Here is a 19,777-nt window from a genome sequence, read left to right on the forward strand (position 1 = left end):
AGCAGCCAGACAAACTGGGCCGACGACCCAAGCACTGCAGCCCCCACTACTCTGGCAAATGGCTGGAAAAAATTACATCACGAGCCATAAATGGCATGTGGTTGGTAGTTTCCCCACACCTGACCAATAGGATCGGTTCAACACCAGTGCAGAGCTTGCTCTAAAATAGAATCAGACAGGTGTTAGTGCAGCTGCATGCACAGTGTGACAAACGCTTCCAGAGGCTGGCATAGCTTAAAGAAGTGCATCAAAGAAGCCTCTTCTTTCTAAGTAAAACATCAAGGACGATTGCATAAATACAGAAACTTGAAGTATTTGTCAATAAAAATGTAAAAACCTATAACATTTTTATAGGCAGACGCCAAAACGCCTGTTGGGGTGGGCGCATCCAAGGGACAATACACAGCTCATCTGGTAATATACCATCTAAAATGAGGAATTCAATTTATTTCTAACACTCGTTATAGCATGTCACAGCAGCCATGAATTGCTAGTCAAGTCTTTCTTATATCACTTGCATTGCCTTTGTGCTCTGTTCTAATTCAGACAGAGCAGTATAATTGTTTTCCCCTTTTTGCAGACGTTGCATAGCGATTCCACTACATATGCACTGTACTCCTTCCTCTCCATTTTATGCTCTCCTCCTTACCTGTATAGAGATCTATATGGTATCACAGCAAAAATTAGTCTAAGTAGTATACTGAGATTCTGATTATTATTTTGCACATATTTTTTACTATTAATTACATGCCATCTGAATTTTGCTGCTATTATTATCTATATACCATTTTATTGTATCTTGTCCCTTATGGTGTGTCCATTTTTTACTAGTCATTTGTTCCCTCCCCTACCGCACCTGTCTGTGTCCATAAAATCAATAAAGTTATTATTTGTGTCACACATTTTGGACTTTAAATATTTTTTTCATCTTGTTTTTATCAGTTCTTCACCGATATGTCCTATACTTGGTCCTAAGTATACATACAGTGGGTACGGAAAGTATTCAGACCTCTTTAAAGTTTTCACTCCTTGTTCCATTGCAGCAATCACCGAATCGGTACGTGTCAGACTTTCGGTCATGGGAGTCAGCAGGCACACAGCAGATTGCTGTACACAGTCAATGTACCCAGCCGCAGGGAATCTATGGCGTGGGCCTGCATCAACAAGTTGCTCCAAAGAGGGAGCACCAACCTTCCCCTGCTGCGCGCTGTGTTCTCACCAGATCTCTCCCTGCTTTTCCGCGCACAGCCCCTTTTATCTTAGTCACGCCCGCTGCAGTCAAGTGCAAAGGTTGGTCCGGATCAGAAATCTTTTTCCCCCGACAACAATGGTGACACTCTCAACAGTTCCGGAACCGACGCAAGAGAGGCACCCCCAATCCGGTCCATCTTTTCACAGAGGCAAAGAGGAACCAGAACCAGACCTATTGGAAAGTCGAGTGGACTGGGCTCTGAGGCAGTTGCCAAAAAAACAAAGTAATTGATGTTGATGTCATCTCTGCAGAGCTCCTCAATCCAGTCCTGACAGTCGCACTGACAGCATTGTGTCAGAAAATCTGAAAGACCTGCACATGGACAAAGGACCGGAAAAAAAAAAAATCAGTTTTTATCCCACTGCTGAAGAAAAACAACATCAGGGACTGCACCAACTATAAAACAAATCGCCCTGATTCCCCATGGCCACAATTTGCTTCTAAGGATCATTCAGAACATCCTTGATAGAGAACTTCCTGATGCCCAGGCTGGATTCTGTAAGGATAAAGGGACATGATCACATCGCAAACCTGAGATGGATAATAGAAAAGATGAGAGAGCACCAGAAGACGCTCTACCTGCACCTCACTGATTATACCAAGGATTGTCACTGTGTTGAGCAGGATAAGCTTTGGGAAGCACTAAGTGAGGTAGGAGCCGGCGCACTTGTTTAGCTCAATCTTGTCACTCTAGACCAGGGGTCCTCAAACTTTTTAAACAGGGGGCCAGATCACGGTCTCTCGGACCATTGGTGGGCCGGAATATAGTTTAAAAAAAATTAGCACCAAATTCCTATGCACACTGCACATATCTTATTTAGAAATCATAAAACAAAATAGGAACAAATACAATATTAAAAATGAAGAAGTAAAGTTAAATCATCAAACTTACCGATTCTTTTGGGTTCTTCGAATATCCTACACTTCGAGTCAATTTTTTCTCTTTCTTGATATCATTGTTTCCTAGCGATTCAAAATTGCTATTAGTAAAATACCAACATATATACAGCGCTACAAAAACAATATACCAGCAATAAAATTGCCCACACAGAGACATACAAACTGCACTGCCCATCAATGCAGCCTGATCAGTGCCCATCAAAGCAGCCTGATCAGTGCCCATCAATGCAGCCTCACCAGTGCCCATATTGGTGGAACTCCACTTTTACCTCAGGCTCAGACTAGTGTGGTGCAAGAATCCCCAAGAGGCAGCATTGGTCCCTAAAAGGCAGGTAAATGTCCCCAGTGAGCAGCACAGGTCCCCAATAGGCAGCACAGGTCCCCAATAGGCAGCACAGGTCCCCAATAGGCAGGTAAATGTCCCCAATAGGCAGCACAGGTCCCCAATAGGCAGGTAAATGTCCCCAATAGGCAGCACAGGTCCCCAATAGGCAGCGCAGGTCCCTAATAAGCAGGTAAATGTCCCCAATAGGTAGCACAGGTCCCCAATAGGCAGCACAGGTCCCTAATAGGCAGGTAAATGTCCCCAATAGGCAGCACAGGTCCCTAATAAGCAGGTAAATGTCCCCAATAGGCAGCACAGGTCCCCAACAGGCAGCACAGGTCCCCAATAAGCAGGAACAGGTCCCCAATAGGCAGGAAAATGTCCCCAACAGGTAGCAAAGGTCCTCAAAAGGTAGCACAGGTCCCCAATAGGCAGGAAAATGTCCCCAACAGGTAGCACAGGTCCCCAATAGGCAGCACAGGTCCCCAATAGGCAGATACAGGTCCCCAATAGGCAGGTACAGGTCCTCAAAAGGTAGCACAGGTCCCCAATAGGCAGGTACAGGTCCCCAATAGGCAGGTACAGGTCCCCAATAGGCAGGTACAGGTCCCCAATAGGCAGATACAGGTCCCCAATAGGCAGATACAGGTCCCCAATAGGTAGCACAGGTCCCCAGTAGGTAGCACAGATCCCCAATACGTAGCACAGGTCCCCAGTAGGCAGGCACAGGTCCCCAATAGGCAGGTACAGGTCCCCAATAAGCAGCACAGGTCCCCAATAGGCAGATACAGGTCCCCAATAGGCAGGTACAGGTCCTCAAAAGGTAGCACAGGTCCCCAATAGGCAGGTACAGGTCCCCAATAGGCAGCACAGGTCCCCAATAGGCAGCACAGGTCCCCAATAGGCAGATACAGGTCCCCAATAGGTAGCACAGGTCCCCAGTAGGTAGCACAGATCCCCAATACGTAGCACAGGTCCCCAATAGGCAGGTAAACGTCCCTATTTCGCAGCACAGGTCCCCAATAGGACCCGGAGTTAAAAAGAAAAAAAAAAAAACTACTCACCTATGTCCCCCGCTGTTCTGAAGAGGCGCCCGCTCGTCTCAGTCTTCTTCCGGCACAGACGGCGTGACGTCATCAGGCCGCGTGATGACAATCACGTCGTCTGTGTGGTCTCTGCTGCATATTGAGGGCTTCACAACGCCTTTCCTCGGCGCCTCGTCTCGCCCGCGAGTTTGCACTCTGCAGTCTAGTTCTTTAGTGGGCGTGTCAGGGGGGTGGCAGTGTTTGTGAGCTGCAGCGCTGATTGGTTCATCACGGCTGCAGCGCTGATTGGTTCACCACAGCAGTGAGGGCGATGCAATCAGTGCAGTTAATGTCAGCCTGGCCAGGGGCCGGATAAAAGTCCTTCGCGGGCCGCATGTGGCCCACGGGCCGTAGTTTGAGGACCCCTGCTCTAGTCGATGAAGAAGCCACAATGCGAACCAGGTATGGAAATAATGAATGGTTCAAGATCAAAAAGGGCCCAAGACAAGGAGGCGTCCTCTCCCTTTCTTTTCAACCTCTATGTGGAAGTAATCATAAGGAACCTGGACTTTGCAGAAGGCTTTTCTGCCTATTTTCTCCCCAGCACTCGAATCATCTATCTGATATGTGCAGATGATAGAACTATGCTGGCAGAGAGTAAGAAGCACTTAAAGCTTTTGTAGTTAAAGGTAGAAAGTGAGAAAGTGCGACTTAACTGAACATCAAGAAATCCAAAATCCTGACCATCACCATGAAGGAAGTCCATATAAAGATCAAAAATGTAGAAATAAAAGTGGTTGACCGCTTCATTTTTTGTGTGTCCATCAGTGGCGGAATGACAGCAGAGATTGTGTCAAATAGCACTGGGGCGCACAACCATGAACCAAAGGTGGAAGTGCAAGTACGTCGCAATCACTGTCAAAAAAGACTGATTACTGCAATTGTGTTCCCAGTTGAGACATATGGCTGTGAGATGGTACCTCAAGAGAAGATTGAAAATAATTTAACCATAGTAACATAATAAACTAAGGTGTGACCTGTAATTAGCGTCACAGGGGTCTACATACTTTTAATAAGTGAATCAGCCAATTAATTGGGTGAAAAGTAGTCACTGTGCTGTTTGGTATCATGGACCAAAGAAAGCTAAGGAAAGAGTTCTCTCAGGAGATAAAGAAAAATATAGATGAACATGTTAAAAGTAAAGACTATAATTACTACAGCTTCACATATTCAGAAGTTTAAGGTCTATGGGACTATAGCCAACCTCCATGGATGGGGGTAAGAGAAAAATTGCTGAGAAATTGAAGAGATGTGTAATAAAAATACAAGTAACCAAAAAGCCCAAAACAACATCCAAAGAGACTAGAGGTGAACTCCAAGATCAAGGTACATCAGTGCCAGATTGCACCATCTGTCGCTGTCTCGGCTAAAATGGACTTCATTGATGACTACCAAGTAGGAAACCATTGTTGCCACAAAGATCCCTATAAAATGTCCTTTGGACAGAGGAGACAAAACTGGAGCTTTTTGGCGATACATCAGCTCTATGTTCAAATGAAGCATAGAAAGAAAAGGACATTGTACCTACAGTGAGACATTGAGGAGGCTTGGTTAGGTTTCTGGGCAGCTTTGCTGCTTCTGGCACAGGGGGTCTTATGAATTTGTGTAGGATACAATGAAATCTCAAGACTATCAAGGGATTCTGGAGTGAAATGTGCTGCCCTGTGTCAGAAAACTTGGTCTAAGTGGCAGCTCATGGGTCCTTCAACAGGATAATGACCCAAATCACAGAGCTAAAAACATCCAAGATTGGCTAAGAGCAAAGTATCGGACTCGTTCTCTTGTAGATTCTATGAGCCCTGATCTAAACCCTATTGAACATTTGTGGAAGGAGCTGAGATCTGATGTGTGGAGAAGACGGCTTCATACCTGAGATGCCAGGAGCAGTCTATTCACAAGAAGTCGTCAAAATCCCTGTGCACGTTGGCAGAAATCTCCTTGAGAGTCACAGAAATCGTCTGTCTGCAGTGATTGCCTCAAAAGCTTGTGCAGCAAAATATTAAAAGAACCATCATTTTTGTCCCGGCCATTTTCATTAGGTTTTTTTTTACATTTTTGACTGAACCACAATTCAAAAGCAAAAAACAAAGTCTGATTCTCATTAGTTGATATTCAGTAAATGAAACTTGAAAATTACTTTTGTCAGTTTCATGTTATTTCAGTGACCATTGCGGGATTTTGTTACTTTAGCAGAAGGTACCAACAATGTCGTCCATGTCTGTGTTATACCCTCATGTTTCTTTCTGATTGGCTGTGTTATATCTTAGGGTTGGGGGCTCCTCACTTTTCTCCTTGGTCTGTGGGTGCTCTTCCATATGTTATTTGTAGGGGCTCCTGACTGTATATCGTCTCCCCTCATCTCTCCCCCATTACACTATATTATTATTATATGTCACCGATGATAATGGCGTCTTCAGGTTTCTCTTCCTAATTCCATCTTCTCTGCTTATTTCAGGAAGAAAAGCCGTATACAAGACGACCGGCAGTGAGTATTCTGCACATGTGGCTCTGATGGGAGGTTTTGGCAGATTTGCTGTAAGGTCACAGCCGGCATTAAGGAAACACATGGATGTCTTGTGTCCCCAGAGGGAGCGCTGATCTTACAGAGCGACTCTCCATTCTGGATCATAGAGGACAGAGACCCAAGTGGACGACCCCGTATATTCCATACACCTTAATTACACCTGAGTGGTGCAGGATCAAAAAAACATGGCTGCTTTATTTCAAACACAGCACCGGCCCCGTCCACAGGTTGTATGTGATGGATCGGAGCTCAGCCCTATTCACTACAATGGAGCTGCAATACCAGACACGACCTGTGGACAGGGGCGGCGCTGAGCTGGGAGGAAAGCAGTAAAGAGAGTCAGCCCCCAAAACTCACATTAAACCTTTTATACATTCATATAGGGGACTTGACTTCCATAAAATACTTTTAGACTAGATTTAACTTTTTTAGTTTTATTAGATATATAAATGGAGGCTCCTCGGTGCACCCATGGAATGGCCAAGGGCTCAGTGCACCATTCCTCCCCTGTAATTACAATCTTCCGCATCTCCACTCATATCGATTAATATCACTCGCTTTGGAGCGCTGCCTGACCTGAATTCCGAGCTCTGCACACACTGACACTGCAGGGGCCAAGAGCACACACAGTGTCAGTGTGTTCGGGTGCATTCTGATCACTATCCTGTCTGCAGCGCCTGCTCATAGGATCACACGGTAGTGGATGGCCAATGCTGACAGGAAAGGAGAGCGCTCTCACACTGTATCTTCCAGCACTCACTCGGCTCCTGCAGTGTCAGTGTGCACACCTCATCTACCTCTCCTGTCAGCATCGGCTTCCTGCTACTGTGTGATCCTATGTGCAGAGCGAGCGGCTGCTGCATACAATAGGGGGATCAGAACGAGTTGCACACACTGACACTGTGTATGCTTTACACCCCTGCAGTGTCAGTGTGTGCAGGGCTGAGGATTGTAATAGAGTGGGTGGTACGGTGTCCTGAGCTCCTGGCCACACCAGTGGTGCGCTGAGGACCCTTCATTTACAGATATAATAAAACTGTTTTTATATAAAATGAAAGAAAGTAAAATCTATAGTACAGGTCTTATTTTATAGGGGCTAAATCTCCTATATGAATGTATCAATGGGTCAATTAGAATTTTGTGGATGACAGACTCTCTTTAAAGGAAATCTGTCACCAAACGTTTGCTATTCCATCTGCGTGCAGCATAATGTAGGGGCAGAGACCCTGATTCCCACTTACCAGGCTGCTTGTTGTCATTTTAATAAAATTACTATTTTATCCATTGCAGATCTGGCAGTTCTCTGCATGCTGAGCTTTGTATAATTCTGCCCACATCACTGATTGGCAACATTCTGCCTGTGTACAGGGTAAACGAAAAGCTGCCAATCAATAGAGTTATACAGAGCGCATTACTTGTCCTGTGGTGATAATCTCCTGCTGAGAAAAGAGGGATTTTATCAAATGTACAGCAAGCAGCGCAGTAAGTGACACAGCACTGGAATCAGGGTCTCTGTCTTATGTTGCTATCAGATTAGGTGGCAAAACCCTGGCGGCAAATTTCTATTAAGGTGGATGAGGAGATAAAGTGCTTGGATTGCACTCGCTCCGGTCCCAGAAGATGCAGCGGGAGCTTTATATGCTGCGGACGGCACGGACACAACTTCTATCCAGCGCCATCCCAGTGACTTACATGTGGTCCTGATGTAGCAAGTTACACCCCATGAGGACAGACACAGGCGCCATTCTGTAAACGCTCTCTGAAAAGAAAACCAGACACATTTTCTGGAGAATGAAAACTGCTGCACATGAATAAAGAAAACAAAAAAAAACAGTAAAGCGAAGGAGAAGGTTTCCCGGTGTTTCTCCATCTTCTACTCACATTTCATCTGTGACATCTTATAAATCTGCGGGATTTTGCTATAAATCATTTCCTATTTTCACAGCTTCGGACACATCCTCCGACTCCAATAATCCGGCCAACGCCTAATGGTGAGTGGTGATGTCTTCTGTAAATGCTGCCGCCGTGCAATGAATTAGGAGAAACTTACTGGGGTAAAGAGTAAAGTGGGGAGGAGGGAAGGGATTGTAAAGGGATTGTGGGGAAGAACGGTGAGATTCGTCTGGTTTTCTCATATATATTGATCATTTATAATGTGATCGTCACTTATAAGATGAGAATATAAATGCTGTATATTCCCGGTACATGGACGGTGCAGACTGGGGGAGCAGACAGATTCCTTTACAGCTGGTCATACACTAAAAGTGGGAAAGGAAAGAAAAAGAATGAAAAATCGGAAAAACAATTAGTGCAGGAGAAGGTTCTCTATTGCAGCCTGGGACAGACACCGTCAGTAACAATCTTCAATCCTCCCTTCTCTACCGAGATTAAAGAGAATCTATCATTGGGTTTTTGCTTTCTTATCTGAGAGCAACATAAAGTAAGTGCAGAGACCCCAATTCCTGTGCTGGGTCACTTACTGAGCTTCTTGCTGTAGTTCAATAACTTGCTGTTTTATCTGCTGCAGCTCTGCTAGTCCTCTCAGTGATGAGCTCCTGCTCTGTAATCCTATATATTCGTGACCTTAGTTTATCCCCACCATACAGCATGATTGTCAGCTTTCTATGGGCCATAAGCTGTCAGTCAGTGTTGTGGGTGTGATTATGTGGAGCTTATTGAGAGGACTAGCAGAGCTGCAGCAGATAAATCAGATTTTGTCAACTACAGAAAGTGACACATTGCTGGAATAAGGATCTCTGCTCCTATTCAAGTCTTTTCCCTGATTGGGAAGCATCAACCAAGTGACAGATTCTCAATAATCACCTTATCCTCATCCTTGCAGCTAAACAGTGCTCCTCCTATGTAGTTTGGCCTCCTTTAAGTTGTTGTCTAATACTCTGATATTGATGAGCTATCCATAGGGAATGTCATCAGTATCAGATTGGTGGGGTCTGACATCCGGCTGCTGAAGTGTTTTATTAGTTGCTTCTCATAACAATCACACCATTACAATAACACAAAGTGACAGTAGTATAGCCTGATTGACGTAGGGTGACAGTAGTGTCACAATGTTGCGGGTTTTAACCTTTCATCAAGCTTAAAGGGAACCTGTCACCCCCCAGAGCGTTTTTAACTAAAATCCACCTTCAGCAGCACTATGGCTGCATTCTGTGAAGGTGGCTCTTCTGTTTCTGACCATTAACGCCAAAATATAGACTTTTATAAATAGGTCCTCCTACCTGCATTCTGTCACAGCGGTATGGAGTGTCCCTCTGTTTAAGCTGCCTCTCAGCTATCCATCAACCCCCCTCTATAGCTTCCCTGCACCGCCTCCTTCTTTTGTATTTGCCGTTACATGCTGCTTCATAGTTTGGGAACCCTTCATAATTTTCCATTTTTCTGCATAAATTTGACAAAAGTCCTAAATGTAAATGCATAGAACAAAACCAAACAAATGAGTCAAAATATTAGACTTTGATTTTTTTAATATGAGAAAAAATGAACCAATATCACATGTCTGAGTATCAAAAGTATGTGAACCTTTAGAATTAGCAAGGTGAAATTAGGCTGATGCTTTCAATCAATGGGATCAGCTGTGAGTGGTCGTCCTGTTTCAGCGATTTATCAAAGTCTGATCATTACAGCATGTTTGTAGTAGTGTATCGTATTGCGAGGAAAGAGGAGACAAAAAAGCGCAATAGGGTCTTATCCATGTTACACAGAGTAGATACACCAAGACAATTGCTCACCTGGTGAAGATAAGATACAAGCGTGTAGAAATGGCGGATGCTGCAGATCCACAGGTCGATCCACGACCTCATACAGTCATATGTTCAGTAGGAAATTTGTGGAGTAACTCCGCGCTGCCGTAAGGATAAATTCCAGGAATATGTCGAGGATTCAGAGTGATTTATTCAACACGTTTCGGGGTTCCTATGTCCCCTTCGTCAGTAAATACCACATACCATATACAGTGCAAATTTACCTGATTTAAATACATGCTGGATTTAAAAAAACGGCGCCAATGGATTAGATGACATGATGTCAAAGTTCATTGCAGTCACAGGGTTATCAAATCCACATCAATTGAAATATGAAAATATACATAAGACAAATATTTATCATAATCATTAATTCATTTCATTTGTAGGTTAAGTCAAGAATAAGAAAATACAAAAAAGAAAAAAGTAGATCCCGACTTTCGACAAAAATGGACAAGAACCCGCAAAGAAGGGGCATTTAATCTCAAAGGCGGATGCATTACATTTAAACCACCAAGTGGAATGAAGGAGCAGATTTTCTGAAGTTAGTGCCGCTGAATCTTAAGCGTGCCCTGAAAACGCATTTATTCAGACTGGCCTATCGCCTCAACACATTAACCTAATCTATCCCTGTGTGGCACAGCCAAAAGTTTTACCATAACCAGGTTCCCCGCATCATGTTCCCACATGCTTTATGCATCCATTAGCCCTCTGCATCTGTACTGTTACACACTTAACATTATGGCTGGTTCATACAATCAGGGCAACTGTTACCACCCACCTTTCGTGTCTCCCCTTTTCCTCATAGACTGTAAGCTTGTGAGCAGGGCCCTCACTCCTCTTGGTATTTTGTTATAATCTATGTGATTATTGTTATGCTGTAATGTCTATTGTCTGTACAATTCCCCTCTGAAATGTAAAGTGCTGCGGAATGTGTCGGCGCTATAGACATAAAATTTATTATTATTATTATTGTATAATGCAAAATAAAATTATTTTTATTAATAAAGATTAAAATTGAGACTGAGTGGTCTGGTGTCCAGTTGATAATTTCTAAAAATGATCCTTATAAATATGTTAGATATATTGCAAACAAATAAAAGCAGTGAGGGAAAAAATAAATTCAGTTTGGTGCTCCAGAATAATGGAGAGACGCAAGAGAGGGAGAACGCACCGCCCCGCCCCACCACGAGATCAAAAAAATACATCTGTCAGGGAAGGAAATTAGCCCACAGTGAGGGAGAGAATCAAAAAAATGTCCACAGGACCAGGGAAGAAATATCAAAAGTGCAATCATATAATCCCTTTAAAAACATGAAACTCTAATAAATTGAGGTAAAAAACACCCCCCTAGTGCAATAACACAATTAACAAACTCTATACAATAATAACCTACGATAGCCCTACACTAGCCTGCTATCCCTTCCTGACAGTGGAGGTTGGCACCCTATAAGATACGATTTGGCGCCCCCACTCCGCGGCGGCTGTCCCAGACTCGCCCTAAATGACCATTATAAACTACAGGTGGGAAAACAATAAGCAAATAAAAGAGATGAAAGATAGTGCTTCATATAATACACAGGCCAATAATGTACAATACATAAAAGACAGGCTATTACATGGAAACATAGAGAAACCTCTTGTATAACCAGTAGATAGTGGCAGTCTTGTCTTTTTCGGTATTAATAGACTACAGAAAACATAGATTCCATATGCATTATCAAATAAAGCCAAAAAAAAAAAAACAATCTGCAGTAAAATCAGACAAGCACAGACACGAGGTAAAAAATAGCGTGGTTCAATAAAGGAACATCAGAATAATATCCATATTGGTTCCTATAGAAGGCAATGGATGATACCTATTGCCAGAAAAAAAAAAAAAAAAATCAAAGAAACAGCTGGGGGTTAACCCAAACTTAGCTTCCAGCCTCGACGCGTTTCCCCGTCCACACGGTTCATCAGGAGGCACAATAAGGAACCAGCCAATTCATGGATGTGAGGTGTCCAGATAGGCAAACGTAGGTTATTATTGTATAGAGTTTGTTAATTGTGTTATTGCACTAGGGGGGTGTTTTTACCTCAATTTATTAAAGTTTCATGTTTTTAAAGGGATTATATGAGGGAGAGAATGAAATCAGTTTGGCACTCCAGAGTAGTGGGGAAAGGCACGGGAGGGAAAAACACGCAACCACACAGGATCATTTATGATAATTTCTAGAAATTATTCTTATAAATATTTTAGAAAAATTACAAACAAAAACAGTGAGGGAGAAAATAAATTCAGTTCAGTGCTCCAAAAAATGGAGAGCCGCAGGAGAGGGAGAACACACCGCCCTGCACCACAACGGGGTCAAAAGAACTTACATCTGTCAATGATGGAAATGAACCCACAGTGAGGAAGGGAATGAAATCGGTTTGGCATTCCAGAGTAGCGGGGAACGGCAAGGAAGGGAAAAAACCACCCCGCAACCACACAGGATCAAAACACACATGTCCGCCAAGGCAATTCCCCAAAAAGACCCATACATAATAAAAAGGCATAAATCCAGAAACCCTTTTGAGGAAAAACAGTATGGTCGTTAAATCATGATTTAGAAAAAAGTCCGCTCAACAAGGGCAATAGAACTATTCATAAATAGAAAAAATCATAGCGGTACCTCCTGCCTTGGAGAAAGACAGAGGAAAAAATTATAGGCAAAAAAGACCTTATGCAGATAAAGAGATTATTTTTATACATAAAGAGGATATTTAAAATTGAACCACCGCATGAATAATTTGTAGGCATATAATTAGAAAATCTCTCTATATAAAAGTGAATGTATGTATGTGTGTGTGTATCACCAACCAATCACGAAGCATCAGAGTGGGACACCAATCACGAGGCATCAGAGTGGGATGCGGATGGAGACAGCAGGATGGTGCATGGAGAGCGGGGCTGTGGAGGGAGAGAGCGGGAGAGCAGGGCTGTGGAGGAAGAGAGCGGGGCTGTGGAGGGAGAGAGCGGGGCTGTGGAGGGACAGCAGGACACGGATGTAGAGTGCGGATGCGGAGGGATAGAACGGGACGGCGGGTGGAGAGCGGGGCTGTGGAAGGAGAGAGTGTGATTCCGGGTGGAGAGCGGGGCTGCGGAAGAAGAGAGCATGATGGCGGATTTAGAGCGGGGCTGTTAAGGAAGAGAGCGGGACCCACGGTTAGGTACTATGCTGGGCAACGCCGGGATCTTCAGCTAGTATTATGTAAAAGACAGTTGAAATTAAGCCACTGCATAAATAATTTGTAAGCATATAGTTAGATAATATCCAGAAGATATAAATACATAAAAGATCATAATAAATATATGCATATATAAATAAATAAAAACCATAAAAATAGATTATAAAAATATATATATAAATTCATATAAAAATTCAAAAGGGACTGCGTGCTCTAGATAAAAATCTCAGTTATTTCATTCAAACCATGTGGTTTCAAACTCCCTAATTTGTAAATCCAATACACTTCTGTTTTAAATCCAATACACTTCTATTTAACTTCATAGATCTATTTGGAGCATGTTTTGGGATGTGATCAATTGGGCTAATCTTTAAAGATTTAAAATCTTTATTATGTTCCAAAGCATAGTGTTTGGAAAGGCCATGGGTAAGTAGACCTTTTTTGATATTATGGCGATGTGAATTATGTCGGAGATGAAGGGGTTGAGTAGTCCTACCCACATATTGCTTACCACAGGGACATTCAGCAACATAAATTACAAATTCGGAGTTGCAATTCATAAAAAAAGGAATTAAAAATTTTTCTTTTGTAGAGTAGGAAATTATACAATCAGCGTTATGATTTATATTAAAACAGTAAAGACAATTCTTGGTACCACATTAAAAAATTCCCGTGGTGGAATTGGTAGTACAATTACCATTAACCATCGTATGTGGTCTCAGGTGACTGGGGGCTATGACATCCTTGATTTCTTGGGAGAATCTTATTTAATATGGGATCATTCAATAGAATATATTCCTATGGAGGACCTTGCGGATTTCTCTATGTTCATTGGAAAATTGTGTTATAAAATTCAATGAATATTATTAGCAGTATTTTTATCAGTATGCTCCAAAAGTGCCCTCTGGTTCAATTTCATAGAGTTTTTGAAAGTGTTTTTAATTAAATGAGAGGGATAATTTTGAGAAGAAAATTGTTTCTTTAATATATTAGCTTGTTCTTTATAGTCGGCATCTAATGAACTGTTTTTTCTGATGTGGCGAAACTGCTTACTTGGGATATTATTGAGCCATTTATTATAGTGTCCACCACTGTAGTGGATATACCCGTTAGTGACCACTTTTTAAAAAAATGTTTTGCTGCAAATTTTCTCTTCTTTGATGAACAGGGTAATATCCAGAAAATTAATAGAAAGTTTACTATAAGAAGCGATAAAAGAAAGACCCCAGCTGTTAGAATTAATTTCATGAATAAAAGCCTCGATATTATTGGTAGAATTGCCCAAATAAAAACAGATCATCTATAAATCTTTTATATAAAATAATATTTTTACGCCATATATCATTAAGAATAAAAATTTCTTCGAAAACCCACATAAAAAGATTAGCAAATGTAGGTGCTACCTTCGAGCCCATCACTGGCAGTCCCTTTGATTTCATGAAAAAAATATATTAACAAATGTAAAAATATTGTTCTTCAATATAAAATCAATTCCTGTCATGATAAAATCTTTCTGTGCCCAAGAAAGTCTGTTATCAAATTTGAGAAAGTGATAAAAACAGACTAAGCCTACAGTATGTAGAAGATTTGAATAAAGTGCAGTGACATTCATGGTGATAAAAGCAATGTGGCTGCCATAAAACTTCTTGTAGGAGCCACAAGAAGTGAGTAGAGTCACGGAGGTGGCTATGTAAATTAAAAACATGCGGTAACATAATTCTATCGATGTAGTGTGCCAGGTGTCACGGTCACGTGTGTCTGGACGCAGCGAGTACCGCAAGGCGAACCCATATGACACGTGGCCCTGGATACACCGCCTCCAGTGGGGCGAATTTAAATAATAAGACGTGCAGCTGGATACGCCGCCTCCAACTGGCGAATTTAGGTATTACACGTAAATCTGGAAACCCCGCCTCCAGTAAGGCGAATTTAAACAATAAAGGGGAACCTGGGTAACATTAACAATGGTGGGCCCTGCAATAGGGAAGTGGAGACCTCCTGAGCTCCCCTGAGCCAGTGACCTTGCACTCCTAACGTTCCCTATGCCGGTTTTGCACCGGGCGACGCACAGGAACCTAAAAACCCTAGCTCGCCCTGAACCTAAACCCTCACTAGGGAATTGGTCGGTGCGGAAACTAATCCCACCACTGCACTAAACACACATGAGGGAAAATGACAATACAGGGGAATCACCACTTAGCTTTGCTCTGTATCGTACGCTCCTAGCAACAGAGCCCACCACCTGTGTGCATCTTCACCCGGATCCATCACCATAACTGGATCCTTCACCATAGTGCAGTCTTGGAGCAGAGTCCACCACCAATTGCAGAAGTCCAGTAACAGAGTCCCAAAGATGAGTTCAGCTCCTGCCCAAAAGTCAAGCATGCTTGAGTCCAGCTCTCAGCAACCAAGTCCCGCATGCTGAGTGCAACTCTCTCCATAGTCGCCACTCCACCAACCCATGCAAGCACTTCCTGCCGACACCATAAACTGACTCCACCACGCCATGCCAGCCCTTCTTGCAGACCACATAGCTGCCACTCGTCCCCCTTCCTCACCCAGGCTTGCTTCCCAAATGACGAACACAATATATCACCAACAGTGATTGAACACACCTGGCTCTATTTTATAGAGCCTCACACCTGAATTATAATTACGTGCACAAAACCAAAGAAACTAAAGTGCACTACCACTCACCACCACCGGGGCAACTTAGAATGAACTACACCACGTGTAATAATTCTAATGGCCACCGAGGGCAATCACATCACTTTGGCACCTAGCCAAAGGAAAAAAAGTTCACTTATCCATTTAATCTGTCAGATCCACGCTGGATCATGACACCAGGTTCGAAGATAATGAATTGATGCCTGCAATAATGTGTCTGCCTGGAGGACTATGCAGGCATTTATGAACTTTAGAAAGATGATAGAAGAAGGGAATGCTTGGGTTTTTCATTCTTAAAAAATTCTTCTCTTAACTATTAAAATTGTTGAGGGTCAAACCCTCAGCAAAAAGGTTATTATATGCTTGTATAGTATTAGAATTACTAAATTAGCTTTTTTCATAGTAGTTATCATCGGAAAGAATTCTATGAGCTTCATTAACATAATCATATTGATTTTGAATTACAATTCCTCCACCTTTATCTGCTGGTCTAATCACAATCACATTGGTCATAGACAGCGTTTTCAATGCTTGTTTTCCTTGTTTGTTTAAATTAAAATTCTTTTTTTTATTTGGAATGTTATTAAATGGTTTATTCTGATTACGTGCAGTATTTTCAAATTGTTTCTGCACAATATCGCTGAAGACATTAATGTGGTGACTATTGTCCTCCAAAGCGTAAAATTTAGATTTGGACGGTACGTCGAGGTGAAAGAATTCTGCAAAGCCACCGAAATTATCTTCAGTGGCTAAGGACGTGTTTGTAGTTTCCTTAGTTAAAAAACATGCCTTTTTAGGGTTAACTTCCTTATAAAGGTCTGTAAATCCAGAAATAAATCAAAGTCCTTAGGATTATTGTTAGGACAAAAGGATAATCCTTTGAACAAAAGGGCGTCCTCAGTTTAGATAAATTATAATTAGACAAATTAAAAATATTAGAGGTTAATTCATTATTAGTGGCTGTTAGGCCGGTTTCACATTCGCGCTTTTGAGCGCAGCGACGGCCTGCGCACGGCCGCCGCTAAGCCCCGCCCCCTGCCCCGCCTCCACCAGTATCTCCGCCTCTGGGCGCATGACGTTGCATGCATTATGCGTCCCCTATCTTCATCACAGAGGGCGCAGGCCGTGCGCAGTTTGCGCACAGTCTGCGTTTGGCGGCGCATGCGTCCTTTTGACGGTGCGCCGAGCAGCGCCAAACGCAACCTGTTGCATTTTGGTTGTGCTCGGCGCACCGTCAAAAGGACGCATGCGCCGCCAAACGCAAACTGCGCATGGCCTGCGCCCTCTGTGATGAAGATAGGGGACGCATGACGCATGCAACGTCATGCGCCCGGAGGCGGAGATACTGGTGGAGGCGGGGCAGGGGGCGGGGCTTAGCGGCGGCCGTGCGCAGGCCGTCGCTGCGCTCAAAAGCGCGAATGTGAAACCGGCCTTAGGGAATCATTTTTCATCTCTTTTTTTCTACCTCCTCTTGTTCCTCTGTAGTGCTTTTTCTTTTTCCATTTTTTGGTAGAAAGAATTGATTTAATTGCGGGCTTTTGAGAGCCCGGGGTAAAAGGAACAGTCCCGGTTTTAGAAGCATTAGAATTGTCAAGTACAATTGTGTTACTAGAATGAAAAGTTATGAGAATGTTATTTTTTAGAAGTATAGGATTATCCAGCAGTATTGTGTTGGAAGGCTGAGAAGACATGAGCATACTTAGTGTCATGTATAGATAAATCCAATAATGAGACAGGAATAGGGGTAGAGGAATCAGGGAAGGAATTAGTTCCCTTTTTCTCAAGTGAAAAAGATTTTTGGGAAATAGAGGAGATTTTTTCTTTATCCTCATTAATTTGATTAATTTGTAGCTTGATTTTTTTGAGGTGTTCCCTGGCCTCAAGCAGTGTTTGAGAGTGATTTAAAAAAAAACTGTTATTATGGGTCTTAGGCTGGTTTCACATTAGCGCTTTTTAAGCGCACGCACGGCCGGGGGTAGCTCCGCCCCCGAGCCGGCTCTCTGCCCGGCGTGCCCGCCCCTTGCTTGTAGCGCCGCCTCCTAGCGCACAGCGGCGCCTGCGATCGGCGCACCCTATCTTTAGCATAGGGTGCGCAGATCGTGTGCAGGCCGTGCGCTAGTTGCGCTTTGACCTGCGCTGCGCACTTTTGACAGTGCGCCGTGCGCGCCAAAATCAAACTTTTCGGATTTCTGCGTGCTCGGCGCACCGTCAAAAGTGCGCAGCGCAGGTCAAAGCGCAACTAGCGCACGGCCTGCGCACGATCTGCGCACCCTATGCTAAAGATAGGGTGCGCCGATCGCAGGCGCCGCTGTGCGCTAGGAGGCGGCGCTACAAGCAAGGGGCGGGCACGCCGGGCAGAGAGCCGGCTCGGGGGCGGAGCTACCCCCGGCCGTGCGTGCGCTTAAAAAGCGCTAATGTGAAACCAGCCTCAGATGATATTTTAGACGTACTCATAACTTCTGGAGGATTAATAGAGATTCAATTATTGTCAAGATTTGTTGTATGCACTTTGACAGAAAATGTTTGAAGGTTAGGGGAACATAAGCCACCAATTGGCTTATCCCGAGACTCTGAATGAGATATACACTCACTGGCCACTTTATTAGGTACACCATGCTAGTAACGGGTTGGACCCCCTTTTGCCTTCAGAACTGCCTCAATTCTTCGTGGCAGAGATTCAACAAGGTGCTGGAAGCATTCCTCAGAGATTTTGGACCATATTGACATGATGGCATCACACAGTTGGCGCAGATTTGTCGGCTGCACATCCCTGATGCGAATCTCCCGTTCCACCACATCCCAAAGATGCTCTATTGGATTGAGATCTGGTGACTGAGGAGGCCATTTGAGTACAGTGAACTCATTGTCATGTTCAAGAAACCAATCTGAGATGATTCGAGCTTTATGACATGGCGCATTATCCTGCTGAAAGTAGCCATCAGATGTTGGGTACATTGTGGTCATAAAGGGATGGACATGGTCAGCAACAATACTCAGGTAGGCTGTGGCGTTGCAACGATGCTCAATTGGTACCAAGGGGCCCAAAGAGTGCCTAGAAAAAATTCCCCACACCATGACACCACCACCACCAGCCTGAACCGTTGATACAAGGCAGGATGAATCCATGCTTTCATGTTGTTTACGCCAAATTCTGACCCTACCATCCGAATGTCGCAGCAGAAATCGAGACTCATCAGACCAGGCAACGTTTTTCCAATCTTCTACTGTCCAATTTCGATGAGCTTGTGCAAATTGTAGCCTCAGTTTCCTGTTCTTAGCTGAGAGGAGTGGTACCCAGTGTGGTCTTCTGCTGCTGTAGCCCATCTGCCTCAAAGTTCGACGCACTGTGCGTTCAGAGATGCTCTTCTGCCTACCTTGGTTGTAACGGGTGGCAATTTGAGTCACTGTTGCCTTTCTATCAGCTCGAACCAGTCTGCCCATTCTCCTCTGACATCAACAAGGCATTTCCGGCCACAGAACTGCCGCTCACTGGATTTTTTTTCTTTTTCGGACCATTCTCTGTAAACCCTAGAGATGGTTGTGCGTGAAAATCCCAGTAGATCAGCAGTTTCTGAAATACTCAGACCAGCCCTTCTGGCACCAACAATCATGCCACGTTCAAAGGCACTCAAATCACCTTTCTTCCCCATACTGATGCTCGGTTTGAACTGCAGGAGATTGTCTTGACCATGTCTACATGCCTAAATGCACTGAGTTGCCGCCATGTGATTGGCTGATTAGAAATTAAGTCTTAACACACAGTTGGACAGGTGTACCTAATAAAGTGGCCAGTGAGTGTATATATGATTTTTCTGTTTACTAATGGATCCTGTGGAGACAGAACTTTCATTAGTGGGTATATTTATATTTTTATTATTAATATCTTTATTTTGTTTTATAGTCCTCTCTAACCCTCTGTAGTTTTTTTGATTTTCTCATTATAGTGTCATTCGCCAACTGCATTATAAAGGTGGTTACATTTGAATTTATTTTTTTATATTCCGGATGTGCTAAAAAAGGTGAAAGATCATTATGCATTTGTTTAATTTT

The 19,777-nt window shown here is 43.3% G+C and overlaps 1 protein-coding gene across 6 annotated transcripts in view; it reads left to right on the forward strand.

Annotated features, from left to right (window-relative positions):
- The window catches only part of LOC141048421 (class I histocompatibility antigen, F10 alpha chain-like), a 490,026-nt gene that overhangs the window by 310,076 nt on the left and 160,173 nt on the right, over positions 1–19,777 (forward strand). The window contains exons 6-8 of one of the 6 annotated variants that reach the window (XM_073543972.1): positions 6,018–6,047; positions 8,032–8,077; positions 10,237–10,800. The exons of 1 other annotated variant lie outside the window; for it this stretch is intronic. In XM_073543972.1, the coding sequence (XP_073400073.1) occupies positions 6,018–6,047; positions 8,032–8,075 (74 nt within the window). In that variant the 3' untranslated portion in view covers positions 8,076–8,077; positions 10,237–10,800. Of the gene's footprint in view, positions 1–354; positions 3,325–6,017; positions 6,048–8,031; positions 8,078–10,236; positions 10,801–19,777 lie in introns of those variants that run through there. 4 more of the 6 variants (XM_073543973.1, XM_073543974.1, XM_073543969.1 and 1 more) reach the window with 4 other exon arrangements.

The sequence above is a fragment of the Dendrobates tinctorius genome, unplaced genomic scaffold (assembly GCF_039654945.1).
Source record: "Dendrobates tinctorius isolate UK_male_01 unplaced genomic scaffold, ASM3965494v1 ptg000135l, whole genome shotgun sequence".
NCBI lineage: Eukaryota > Metazoa > Chordata > Amphibia > Anura > Dendrobatidae > Dendrobates > Dendrobates tinctorius.